Here is a 13,970-nt window from a genome sequence, read left to right as displayed (position 1 = left end):
CTGGTGGACCCCGAGGTCCCTCTTCCACAGCCACTTAATGCTTCTACGAGCTCTCACTAGCAGTTCTCCGGAGCTCGCGCTGACATCCTTAGGTGTTTTAGTTCGTGGTTTTTTAGAGGAAAAGGCCCATCTTCATGGGGAGAAGGACGGGCACCCGGAACAGCAAGAGGAACTGGCAGTAGGCACTCTGCCTGAGAGAATGGAGGGACTGGGGAGGAGGAAAAGAGGATACTTACAGTTACGGCCGAGTGTGAGATTGACGTGAAATGCAGAAAAGAGGGATGGTTAACAAAAAGCATTCGTGTTTATGTAACACACGGATACAGAAGTCTTGATCTATTTCCCAGACGTATTTCTGTAGCCATGGGAGCGATCACAGTTTGAGAGCATCCAGTGTTTTCACGGAGCAGTCTTCTGAGGTGAACTGAGTTTCCTTAGTGTAGTTTCCAACTGAGCAGTGTAATAACCGGCTGTTACCACTTTAGTTCTCTATCTAGTTACTATTCCCATTGTCAGTTGGCCTGTGATTTCTGTTCCTTCCCTGAGCAGTTTAGTTACGAGGAATCCGTTCTTCCTGGGCCAGCAGAGAAAATCAAGTGTCTAGACCAGTGATGGCGAACCTGTGACACACGTGTCAGAGGTGACACGCGAACTCATTTTTTTGGTTGATTTTTCTTTGTTAAATGGCATTTAAATATATAAAATAAATATCAAAAATCTAAGTCTTTGTTTTACTATGGTTGAAAATATCAAAAAATTTCTATATGTGACACGGCACCAGAGTTAAGTTAGAGTTTTTCAGAATGCTGACACGCCCAGCTCAAAAGGTTCCCCATCACTGGTCTAGACCCAGGAGGCTAAGTTTCTAAACTCTGGAACTTGTGCAGGTGTGAGATGCCCAGCTCTCCTTTCAGTAGTTAACCACAGCTCATGAGCATCCACCGCAATAGTATTTTTTGCTTAAATCTTTTCTTTCTTTTTTTTTAATATATTTTATTGATTTTTTATAGAGAGGACAGGAGAGGGATAGAGAGTTAGAAACATCAGTGAGAGAGAAACATTAATCAGCTGCCTCCTGCACGCCCCCTACTGGGGATGTGCCCACAACCAAGGTACATGCCCTTGACCGGAATCGAACCTGGGACCCTTCGGTCTGCAGGCCGACGCTCTGTCCACTGAGCCAAACTAGTCAGGGCTTACATCTTTTCTTTCCAAGGGACATTGATTCCTCCACCCTAACTCACATCTGAGAGAGGGCAGTGTGAATAGTAACCCAAAGCTGCAGGAAGGGGAAGCTGGCTCTCCCCACCCTCCTGAGCAGCCAAGGGCCCCTCAAGCCACAGGCTTTGAACACTGAGGCGTAGCCTAGCTTGTGGATAATATTACCTTTCCTCTACCCTCAGCTATTTCTGTATAGCTCCACCCACCCTATCCTCGGATTCCAGAAAACACCAATAAACTTTTTTTGCATACTAAACCACCTCAGCAGTTATCTTGTGACATTCCCTCATTTGAATGAGAAAATTAGATCTAAAAAGGTCAAGCTACTCCATGGGGTTCACACAGAATGGTGGTGGTGGTGGAGTCAGGACTGGAGCTCAGGTCTTATGACTTAAGCCCAGCCTTCCTACTACATCACCCCACTCCTCTGCACTGCTCTGGCATTTGTATCGGCACTGAATATGTGGAGGTGACAGAGGTAAAGTGAAAGACCAAGTGTAGGAAAAAAATGACAAAGAACTGAAGTTGCAGGGATTACATAGACAGAGAAGGCACACGACTCTAGTTTAAGTTCACGTTGCTTCTGGGTAAGTATAAACTAATTCTTTCCTTTCCTCCATGCTTTAGCTCACATGAGAGTGTGTCTAGAAGCAATAGTATCGTTAATGCAGATATAAAATTTATAGATGTGGGTAGATCACGATAAATGGGGTAAAAGGCAGTGGAAACTGCCTCGTCCTTCCTGGCTTATTTCTAAGAGAACACACATGATTGCTAGCGTTTAACAGTAAATGTCAGAAAAGGAGAAATTGGCATGAGAGAAAAGATTTTCTGGAGGTCGGAAAAAGACAAACAAAAAAGGCTACATCCTGAACTAGTGAGACGGGCCGCCCCTTATCCCCAGGGGCTGAGTTAGAAAGGACGAGGCGGCAGGTGGAAAACCTGTAGGGAGGAGGGGCCGGAAGCTCACCCGGGCAGGTACTTACTGTCCATCAATACCGAAGGGTGAAGCCTTAGTTACTGTGGGGAGCCTCCTCATTTCCCACCTCCCCTTCCTTTTGCTCCTGGGTATTTACGTTTGTTATCATGTTCTTCCCAGTGGGTTATGGATTAAACACTAAATTATCATTTTCTTAACTACAGTTGAAAACTCTTTATTATGATTGAGTAGTTTTATCCACCACATTTAGAGAAAGCAAAATGCAAGTCCCTCTGCTATGCTAATTTAGCCTCTTCCTTTCTTCTTCAGTGACCATGCAGCAGGTGGCCCGGACAGTGGCTAAAGTGGAGCTCTCAGACCATGTGTGCGATGTGGTGTTTGCGCTCTTTGACTGTGATGGTGAGTGGGGCCCTCTGGAGTCAGGCGGGAGGACTCAGCCTACTGCCCTTGGAGGGGACACCATTTGGAATGGAGCCTTGCAGACAGCTGCATGTAGTAGCCCACACCCTCTTTAGCCTACTCCTTCCCCACATCGATGGTTCAGCCCTCAGCATCATGACACTGAGAAATATAACCGCCCCCCCGTCCTGATTTGTGTTTTCCAGTTCTTCCTGTAATTCCTATTTGCCTATAGTTCTCAATTAATTATGACCCCAAGGACCTTAAAAATGGAAACAATTCAACTATAGAAGTGTTTCAAAGTTAAATAAACAATAAACTCAAATATAAAAGCTAAAAAAAAAAAAAATAGAAACAAAAATATTGGACCCAGCTTGCTGCTTAGTAGATTGGGAGCACTCAAGGACCTGAATGTCTAGGAAGACGCTGCTGCATCTCCTCCTCCCAGGGCGCACTTCAGTCATCCACACTCCATCGTGGCACCAGCTTGCAGCCATCTGGGTGTCTGCGACCACTCTGTAGGAAGCCCTGTGAGAGATCCCGCTTTATTTCTCAGCTCTGTTAGCTGACATCATAATGATACTAATATTCACAACGCAGGCTCACACTTTTATCAGTGCTTTCGGTGCTAAGCTGCTCATTTAATCCTCTGACATTGGATTGCTACTAACCACATTTACAGACCCGGAAGCTGAGAGACTCAGATAGGTTGAATAATTTTCCAGGATCACAAAGGTAATAGTAGACAGCAAAAGCAGGTCCGAATCAGAGCTCAGTGATGCCACCCTCTGTGCCAGGGGTGGGCAAACTTTTTGACTCGAGGGCCACAATGGGTTCTTAAACTGGACCGGAGGGCCGGAACAAAAGCATGGATAGAGTGTTTGTGTGAACTAATATAAATTCAAAGTAAACATCATTACATAAAAGGGTACGGTCCTTTTTTCAATAGTTTTATTCATTTCAAACGGGCCGGATCCGGCCCGCGGGCCATAGTTTGCCCACGGCTGCTCTATGCTGTCTCACCTCCATTGCTTGTCTCAACTCCATTGCTTGTCCCACCTCCATTGCTTGTCTCCCAGCCAAGGTTCATTGTTCATTTTCCTTCAGGAAGCAGGGCTACGGGAATTCAAGGACCAGCCCAGAAGCATCTGCCTATGTGAAATCTTCTGTTTTGATCCCAGCAAAATGAATTTTTTTTTCATTCTTTAACTTGAGTCAATTTATCCACATTAGTACCTGTTACACTCTATCTCTGTATATGTGCCTTGCTTCCCTACTAAATTGTGAACTTTTAAGGTTAGTTACAAGTCCTGTTCACCTTTAGACACCCCACATATACAGGACCTCAGATAGTACTTTATACATAATCTCATTAATTTATTTGTTATTAAGTTGAGCTCAAGTTATTTAAATCTACCACCTGCAGTCACAACTGAAGTCTGAGTCAAAGGAAGTCCCAGGGCTAGGACAAGGAAATGGCCCCATCCTCTAGGCTGCCCTGTCCAGTATGATACCACTAGTTACAGATGGCTATTTTAATGTAAATTAATTAAAATTGAATACACTCTAAAACTCAGTTCTTGCCAGAACCGGTTTGGCTCTGGATAGAGCGTCGGCCTGCGGACTCAAGGGTCCCAGGTTCGATTCCGGTCAAGGGCATGTACCTTGGTTGCCGGCACATCCCCAGTGGGGGGTGTGCAGGAGGCAGCTGATCAATGTTTCTCTCTCATTGATGTTTCTGGCTCTCTATCCCTCTCCCTTCCTGTGAAAAGTCAATAAAATATATTTTAAAAAAAATAAAAATAAAAATAAAATAAAACTCAGTTCTTTGGTCTCGTTAGCTACATTTTAAGTGCTCAGTTGCCATATGTGGCCAGTGGCTACTGTATTGAATAGCACCGATTTAAAAAACATTTCCCTCATTGAAGAGAGTTCTAGTGAATAGCATTACTGTAGAGCGATTAACTGCCCAAAGATTTTTTAAAATATATTTTTATTGATTTCAGAGATAGGAAGAGGGAGAGAGAGATAGAAACATCAATGATGAGAGAATCATCGATTGGCTGCCTCCTGCATGCCCCCTACTGAGGATCGAGCCCGCAATCCAGGCATGTGCCCTTGACTGGAACCGAACCTGGGACCCTTCAGTCTGTAGGCTGACACTCTGTCCTCTGAGCCAAACCAGTTAGGGCTCCAAAGATTTTTTTAATTTATTTTTTGAGAGAGAGAAATGGAGAGAGAAACAGAAACATTGGTTACCTCACACATGTGCCCTCGAGCCCACAGTCTGGTATGTGCCCTGAACAGGAATTGAACCCATCAGCTTCTGGTGCACAGGATAATGCTCCAGCCAACTGAGCTGTAATAGGCCAGGGCCCACCCCCAGGTATTTTTACTCTCATCACATTCAAGTGGTTTGTTGTTGTTTTTTTAAGAAACATTTACGTTTATAATTTTTATAATTTTTGAAGCCGATATCCTAGAGCTGGTCTGTGAGGTGAATCAGAGAATAAAAGCAACCAGACTCACAGTTCTCTACTCCTAGGAGGGCCTGGGAAATTACATTGGATTTTCCAGCCTTTTAGAAGCAGGCTCTGCCAATATCTACTTGAGTCACCTTTAGAAAATCGTTTAACATCTCTGGGGCTTATTTTCTTAATCTACAGAAAAAGGAAGTATATATTAAATTTAAAAGCCATTATCATTACAAATTGGTAGTTACAAAATAGGCTTGAGGAGGAATTATACAGCATAGGGAATACAGTCAATAATATTGTAATAACTATGTATGGTGCCAGGTGGGTACTAGCATTATCAGGGAATTGCTTTGTAAATTATATAATTGTCTAACCAGTATGCTATACACTTGAAACTAATATAAAATAATATTGATTATCAATATTACTGTATTAGAAAAATAAGAATAAAAAGACATTGTTATTTCTACCAGTGCAAGGTCTTAGGTCAAAATGTCAGAGGACTTGTTCAGCAAAGAATTTAGAGTTGCACTCACAGGTCACACAGATTCAGTCACACCCGTAGAGCCATCCAGACTAGTCAGCTCTGGCCTTAGGGAAGCAGGAAACAAATCCCACAGTAGTTTGAATGAAATGGCCTCAGATTTTTTCATCTGAAGTTTCATTTTACATAGAAAATCTTGTTTAGACTTTTTGCTCTTTTAATTACATTTTTAGTAAGCCATATTATTGATTGCTTAGCCCAGCAAGGCTACTTTTAATATTGGAATGTATATACAGAAAAGTGTAAATATCATAATTGTACAGAGTGATGAATTTTTAAAATACATTTTTATTGATTTCAGGAAGGAAAGGAGAGGGAGAGATTAAAAAAAAAAACATCAATGATGAAAGAAAATCATTGATCGGCTGTCTCCTGCACACCCCCTACTGGAAATGGAGCCTGAAACCCGGGCGTGTGTCCTGACCTGTAATCAAATCATGACCATCTGGTGCATAGATTGATGCTCAACCACCAAGCCACACCTGCCGGGCAGATTAATGAATTTTAAAAGCTGAACATACCTGTGTAACCACCATTGGCCAGAAACATCACATTACCTGGACCACAGAGGCCCCTGCTGCTGCCTTCCGGTCACTTCCACTCCCAGGGGCAGCCACTCTCCTGACGTATAGCACCAGGGACTAGTTTGCCTGCTTTTGTTTGTTTAATCGTGCTGTGAGGTATCCCAGGGTATCTCTGCGGTTGCCCATGCTCTCTTCAGCCAGAAAGCAGGCTGTTCCGGTTTTCAGGTACTCGGTACAAAGTAACCCGTTTAGTCCCTCTTTGCACTCTCTCCCAGACCGGTCATTAGTAGAGGTCTGTTTGCTGGCTTCCTGTTGCCTCATCGCCCGCAGTGAGGCAGTTAATCCTGGGCCTCTAGTCAAGGGAACTGCCTCCTGCTGCTGGAGTGGTCACTGTTCCGTGTGACTGAGAGGGGACCTTTGGTGAAAGCAGATGCTCTCCAGGTTCCTTGCAGACCTGAGCATCTGCCCCGGGGGAGGGTGGACGGGATCCTTGAGAAAATGGGCTCAACCCAAAGCCAGGTAGTGATTTTGGTTTTCACCATGAACAACCCTCATCTCTCACCTGACCATTGTAACAATCTCCTAAATGACCCCCATACCCCAGTTGTGCCGCTCTCTGGTCCCATCCCCATATATTCAGCCAGAAAAATCTCTCCACATGGAAATCTAACTGCACTCCACTCCCCTGCTTCCAGTCCTTTTCCTGGCGCTCTACCACCCAAAAGATAAAGTGCAAACCCTTTCATGAAAATACAAGATCCTTGGGGGCCTGTCTCCTGCCTGCCTCTTTAGTTTACTTGCCATGCCCCCACCCCATCCCTGTAAGTCCAGCAATACCTACCAGGAGCTCTGTCAGCCTGCTGCTCCCTGCTGTGCCTTTGCTAATGCTACTACGCTACTTGGAATGCTTTCCATCTCACTCTCCTTTACTTGGCCAATTCCTGTTAGTCCTTTGGGGTTCAACTTAAGAGTCTCCTCCAGGAAAGCTCTGCTGACCTGGAGTTGTACCACCTCCAGCTTGGGTTAGAGAGTCGCCCTCTGCACCCCGAGAGCATCCTTTACCCCATTATGGCATTTACCACACTGTTGAGATCGTGTGTTTGTCTCTCCCACAACCTGTGAGTATTTCAAGGGACAAAGGTTTGTCTCCTTATTCACAACACCTAGCACAGGACCTGACATAGAATATATTCTCATTTAACTTTTGTCACACTAACCTGTCAGAGTTGCATGCAGCCAGAAAGATCAAGAACAAACCAGTTCGTTTCAGGTCAAGAGAATTCAATTTGGCTGTGAGAGAGCACTGGGCTTTACAACTCACATTGTGTGAACAATGGAATTTTCTGTGTTTGTTCCGAGGCCTCCTCTTACCCCTGTCGTGTTTGCCTCTTACTCTAGGCAACGGGGAGCTGAGCAACAAGGAATTTGTTTCCATCATGAAGCAACGGTTGATGAGAGGCCTGGAGAAGCCCAAAGACATGGGCTTCACCCGCCTGGTGCAGGCCATGTGGAAATGTGCACAGGATACTGCCTGGGACTTCGCTTTGCCCAAACAGTAACCCGAAACAGCAAGAGGGGGCCACCTCCTTACCCCACTGCCCTGCCGCTCAAGCAGAGCCGTGGCACAGGCCTCCCTGCTGCTGCTGGAAGTCGTGCTGCCTTCCTTTGGGAATGATCTCAGGATTCAGCCCGTTTCCCCTCTCCGTCCTTCCCCTGATTCTAGGCTCTGATTCTGCCCGTGACTCTCCCCGTTGGCTCTCAAAAACATGAAGTAGCCCTAAACACTCAGACGTTTGGCACCTTCAACAGCACGACCCATCCAGGCATAAAGAACGCGTGGACATTCACAGACATCCACCAGCCCTGGAAAACACCCAGTTCCCGACTCGTTCTTGCTGTGGATTTATAGTAACAAGAACATTCCTTGCTTTTTCTCCTGCTGGTGCTTTTAAGCTACAAATTGGGAAAACCCCTGGCAGCAAAAGGAAGTCTGTGATGAAGATAGTGAGGATGCCTGGGCCGCCCCGAGCTGGCAGGCAGCCAGGGCCAGAGAAGGGTCTGTGCCCGTCCCCAGCTTGGCTCTGAGGCCTGCTCCAGGGAGGTGATGTCACAGTGGGAATGCAGCAAGATGTGGAATCTAAAGCAGCGGCTTGCTGGCTCTCCCTTCTTTTGCTCTCAGGCTCCGTAAGAAGACGCCACCGCAACTCTGTGTAGTGAGCAGCAGTGATTGAGTTCATGTTCCCTGCTGGTGCCATTCCTCCTCCAGGACTGTGCCTCTGAAGCTAAGGCCTGCGCGGAACCCCTCCGCGCTTCAATAATAAGTTTGCGACACACCCTCCAAAGGCTGTTGTCTCCTTTATTTTAGGACCCTCTGGGGCCCTTTCATTTCACTTCTCCACTGGGTTTGAGATCCTGTGTTCTTTCTACCAGAGTCTGGTTCTTCCTGTTAAAGGCAACTTTAGGCACAAACAAGAGGTGGGGGCATTTGGAGGTTAGTGGTGGTGTCAGTGGTGAAAACGGCACCAGGCTTGGGACCCTTAAGTCTGCAGGCTGACGCTCTATCCACTGAGCCAAGCCAATTAGGGCAAGACTCAAACTTTTAAGAGAACGTTTATTTAGAAAGTCACAGAGGTAGGAGTGGGCCGTAGAGGAATGGGCTCAGGAAACAAGTTACAGAAGCAAAAGAAGGGCCCTTGGAAGTTAGGAGAGAGGCAAGGAAGACACATGGAGTAAGGGGTGGGAAAAGGCTCGGGCTCGGGCGCTCCACAGAGAGTGTCGGCTGCCCTAAGGGTGGTAAGGGTGGGGATTTTAGGGGAGGTCCCAGGGGAAGAGCTCAATAGAATATTCATCAGCTTTTCAGGTGTGTCCTTTCAGGGTCATAGTCTTCACTGATTGGTCGGCATCAGGGCAAGGGTAAATCAATACGATGGTCCTGACATCAGCCATGGTTGCTGGTCTGGCTTTGCTGCTTTTCTGGGCCTGGAGCTGAAACACAACTGAGGCCTAGATGAATTTGATGCAGGTCAGAACCTCACTGTCTTGAGGGCTTCATGCTTCAGGGCTGTTCTCCAGCCCCCTGTTCGTTCCCCCTCTAAGGGGATCTAACTCATATGACCAGCAATGTGCCAGGGGAGGAAAGGTTCCTATGGGGTGAAGTCCCTGTTTTCCCAGTTTTGCCCATTCCACCCTGGTGACCCTCTGTTCCTGGCCTATCGTCCTTGCTCTGTTTGTCTAACTGCCTAGCACGGTGGCATTGTTCCAGCATAGTTTGGACAGCTTTTCATCCTGGGCAAGTGTACAGAGTCCTTGATTACTCATACCCCACAATAAGGAACTAAGATGGGGTGGTGGAGTACATGAGAAATCATTTGGTACGACCATAGTTTTAAGAACCATAGCAACCAGTGTTTTATATGGACTCAACTCTGCCACCGGCCCAGTGTGGCCTTGAGGAAGCAAATAATTTTCCATCTGTTTCCTTCCACTGTGAAATGACAGGGTGCACTCGATGGGCTCTGAGGTTTCTTCCAGGTCTAAACGCCTCTCCTTCAGTTCTCCTACAGAATTCCTGCCGTTTTCAGAACCTCCAGCTAGTGCCTCCTGGTACGACAGTGTTTCGAGTCCCGTGTCACAGAAGCACCATGCCAAGGCCTGGAAGTTGGTGGGAAGTGCTTATCAGGCCGAAGAGAGCCTGGGTCTGCGCCTGTGGCTCCACAGGGATAGTCCCAACCAAGCGTTTTCTCAGAGCAATTTAACAACCTCAGCCTGACACCCTTTCTGGGAGCAGATTAATGTCTCTCTCCAAGGAGTTCGCCACTCATCTACTCCATCTGTCTCCCACGCTTTCCTTTCCTGGGGCGTGTGTTCCTGGTACCCACATGCAGCCTTTGCCTTGCTCATTGGCCAGGGCTGAGGCATCAGCAAAACGTGAGCTTTTCTTAAAATGGTCCCAGAATCCCAAATCACTCTTTTCCCAGGTCCTTGTTCCAGCCTGAAGAGAAGTTGAATACACACTCTTCCTGGGACATTCATTCCTCTATGTCGTAGGGCCTACGCGAAGAGATCTGCTGATTGGCCTGGCTCGCCGAAGCTGAAAGCTAGAGCCTAGCAGGCGAGGATAAGGATCTCACCTGTAACTTATTGAGACCCCGGTCGAGGGCACCTATCCCAGCTACAGGAATTCCAGCTGAACTCCTAGCAGTGCCTGAGGAAGCGGAGGAGGTCCGGGTGCTCCAGGAGACAGCCGCCACACTTGGGCACAAGAGGGTAAATGTGCAGGTGAGAGGGACAAGCTAAGTCACCCAGGAGAGGCCAGGGTTCCCGGGAAGGCCTTGGGCTAGCTGGCATGAAGAGGCTGAGGGGATTTTAGGCAGAGTTTGGGGTAGGCTAGATGCATTTGGAAATACAAAAGGCTGATTTGTGCTTCTCTTTTGACTCAAATTGTTTCTTCCACCAAGACGGACTAGACCTCCCGTCTTCCAAGGCAGCTCACTGTCCCTCCTTGAGAAACGTCTTTCATCCTCTTCCAGACAAGACTGGTAGCCTCTCCTTTGCCTCCCAAGGATCACTTGCCCCCCCCCCCACACACACACACAGCAGCACCGCTGCAATTCAATGTCGTTCTTGTGAGACGGTCACCACAAGTTCAGGCCCAGAGCAGTAACATGATCAAACAAACAGCCTCAAAGCTAATTTAAAAATAACTCCGGGACGATGTTAACGTGATACTAGCAGCGCCTCAGTAAGTTCCTCCCACACACCCACAGCCATTCTCTACTTCTTAAAAAAACAAAAATAATTTTCTCCAGTTCAAGCCCTTAGGCTTCGGGAACTCAGGGGGGACCCAGGCTACTTCCTTGACCTGGAACTCAGCATCCTCCACAAGGACACGCAGGAAGAATATGGAGAGGTACTAAGAACATGCATGCTCTTAAAAAAATAATTCTAATAGCTTTCAGTGCCCACCTAGTTTTTAGCTCCAGTTGGAACACATGCACTTGAACCAAATTAGAATCTAAGACAAAGGAGAAGTCTAGGCAATGGCTGCTTCCACACAGGCAAGAAGGAACAGCGCCTGGGAGCCAAGAGCCAGATCCCCACCAGAGCATCCTCTCCAAGCGGCTCAGAAAAGGGAGGGCGCAGAGTTAGTGTTCAGCTTTCAGGCTTTGGTTGCCACCTACTGGCAAGAAGGCTTAGTGCAGGGACTCACAGCTTGAGTGCGGCCCAGCCCCAGCTCTGCACCTGAGAAGAGCCTCCCAGGGGCCTGGTGGCATGATCAACCATAATTGTGGAGAGACTCTACGGGTATCATTACTACTGAGGTGAAGAAAGGAGGGTGACTCTAGAAAAGGGTCTGAGTTACTCCATTCCACAACTCTTTACTGGTCACCCATGTGCTCAGCAAGGTCTTCAGGTTAAGTACAGGCTCCTATGAGATCGCGTGGAGAAGCAGAAGGGCTATGTAATCAAAATTGAGGAGTTCTATCAGATTTGGCAGGCTTGCAGAGGAAATTACTTCTTTTAATATAAAAAAAAGAGAGACCTGAGCGTTGAGCAGGAGTTAACAACTCAGGAGAAGGAGTGTCTAGGCAGAGGGTAATGAGTGTACAAAGAACAAAGGCCAAAAGGCATGTTTCTGGGAATGAAAGTTCTAGGGAGTGTCCAGTTCTGATTGGGGTGATTTTGGAAGCCAAGGACTACGATAGCACTTCCGTTAGTTTAACCAACTTGTTTGGAATACAGTGGTGGTTTGACCCAGTCCAAAGGTTATTTTGGACTGTTCTAACATTCCAAGGGTTTGAGGAGTAAGGCATGCAAGGCAGTTCCTCTGGTAGTAGCTCCAATTTTATTTTTATGTGGTTCTGTTTATGTTATTTTTCACACATTTTTAGGCTTTATAAGTGGGGTTCATCTAGTTACTTATTTACATAGGGTTTCTGTTATGTATTGAAAATATTACATTGGGAGGTAATAAACCTCTGTTAAGCTATGTTTCCAGAATGCTCTGCCATGCATAGGTCATCCTTTTCCTTTGGTCACTGATGGACAAGGAGGAAGTAGACATTTTCACAGGTAGGACTAATGAACTATCAGTGAAAATGTCAACTTCTAGGTTCTAGATCAGTGGTTCTCAACCTTCCTAATGCCGCGACCCTTTAATACAGTCCCTCATGTTGTGGATAATTGAACATAATTAAAGCATAGTGATTAATCACAAAAACAATATGTAATTATATATGTGTTTTCCAGTGGTCTTAGGCGACCCCTGTGAAAGGTTGAGAACTGCTGTTCTAGATCATTTTGGGCTGATCTCTTGAACATGCAAGTCAGTTATGGCAAAAGAGTTCCCAAATTCCATTTGCACTGTGATTTCAGGAGTAGAGGGAGCCTTACAGGGAGAGCAGAAAAGAGCAGATGTGAGAAAAAGATAAATTTCTGGTATTTAAATTCTTTCTCTCTGGTCTTCAGTGCCTTTCTGAAGGGTATACCTGTCCCTAGGATCCAAAAGTACCCTCCATGGAAAACTGTAGTTTCAGAAGCTGTATATTTATATAAAATTTTTCATTTATTTGTCTTTTTGTTTTTAGAATGTAAAATTTAATGTTGAATCAGAATAGATTAAATGTAAAGGACAGACTATATGTATGATCCATGCATCTATGCAAGGAATATATTTTATTAATAAAACCATCACTGGCTATATCATGTGCTACCTTAATAATTACATATTTTAAAGAAAAATCAAGATATACTCAGCCCTGGACGGTATGCTCAGTGGTTAGCCTGAGCACCAAAGGGTTGTGGATTAGATTGCCGATCAAGGGCCCATACCTGGGTTGCAGGTCAATCCCACCCCAGTCAGGACCAATGTTTCTCTCTCATTAGTGTTTCTCTCTCCTCCTCCCATTCCTTCCCTTCCTCTCTTCCATTCTAAAAATCAATGGAAAAAAATATCCTTGGGTGAGAATTAATAAAACAAAAAAAATCAAGATATACTCAACTATTACTATATTAAAATATTATCTCAATAAACATAAAAAGAATTAAGATTGTAGTCATTCACCAAAAAAAAGATTAAAAATACATATGGGCATTTTAAACATACTTATAACTCATAGGTTAGAAAAAATCATGATGGAAATTTTTAAATGTTTAGAGCTGAATATAGTAATGAAAATACTAGATATTAAAACTTGTGGGACACAAATAAAGGGAAACCTATAAATTTATTAACAAGTTCTATACCTATTTAGAGAAAATGGGCTGACAATTAATAAGCTAAGCATCTGCCTCAAGAAGTCGGAAAAAGAACAATAGATTAAAACCAAAAAAAGAGCAAAAATAAGTAATATAAAATCTTAAATGCACCTAACTAGATACAAAAGCAGTTTTAAAATAATATTGGCAGAAACCAAGATGGCGGCATAGGTAAACACCAGAGATTGCTGCCTCGAACAACCACTTCAAAAATACAACTAAAAGACGAAATGGACATCATCCAGAACCAGAGGAAGGCTGGATGAGTGGAAATTCTACAACTAAACGGGAAGAGAAAAGCATACCAAGACTCAGAGGAGGTGCGGTGCAGAAGTAAAATACAAAGGTGCGGAGGTGCATGCGGAGAGGGCTGGCAGCTGAGGACATGATTGTCTTTTTCAATCGGGAGGGAGTCTCAAGCTCTGAGCTCCTGTTCCGGGCGAGTCTCTGGGGACCCAGACTCATACAGGAGAAACGGGACTGTCTGGCATTGGCCGGAACTTGAGGGCAGCTTTCTCTCGGAGGCGCTCGCAGGGATTGCCGGGGCCTCTGAGGGGAGGACTGAGAGCAGCCATACTGCTCCCTCCGCCCGCCTGCCCTGTTGATCC

At 45.6% G+C, this 13,970-nt stretch overlaps 1 protein-coding gene and 1 pseudogene across 5 annotated transcripts in view; both read left to right on the top strand.

The window, feature by feature from the left end:
• Nucleotides 1–8,443, top strand: part of MICU1 (mitochondrial calcium uptake 1) — a 169,835-nt gene extending 161,392 nt beyond the window's left edge. For all 5 annotated transcript variants that reach the window (XM_015562142.1, XM_006760956.2, XM_006760958.2 and 2 more), the window contains 2 exons: nucleotides 2,471–2,560; nucleotides 7,504–8,443. In XM_015562142.1, the coding sequence (XP_015417628.1) occupies nucleotides 2,471–2,560; nucleotides 7,504–7,664 (251 nt within the window). In that variant the 3' untranslated portion in view covers nucleotides 7,665–8,443. The remainder of the gene's footprint in view (nucleotides 1–2,470; nucleotides 2,561–7,503) is intronic.
• Nucleotides 8,444–9,613: 1,170 nt separating this feature from the next.
• The window catches only part of LOC102769013, an 8,638-nt pseudogene continuing 4,281 nt past the window's right edge, over nucleotides 9,614–13,970 (top strand).

Source organism: Myotis davidii, unplaced genomic scaffold (assembly GCF_000327345.1).
Source record: "Myotis davidii unplaced genomic scaffold, ASM32734v1 scaffold134, whole genome shotgun sequence".
Lineage (NCBI taxonomy): Eukaryota > Metazoa > Chordata > Mammalia > Chiroptera > Vespertilionidae > Myotis > Myotis davidii.
The sequence above is the reverse complement of the archived record's forward strand: the minus strand, read 5'-3'. Positions and strand labels throughout refer to the sequence as shown.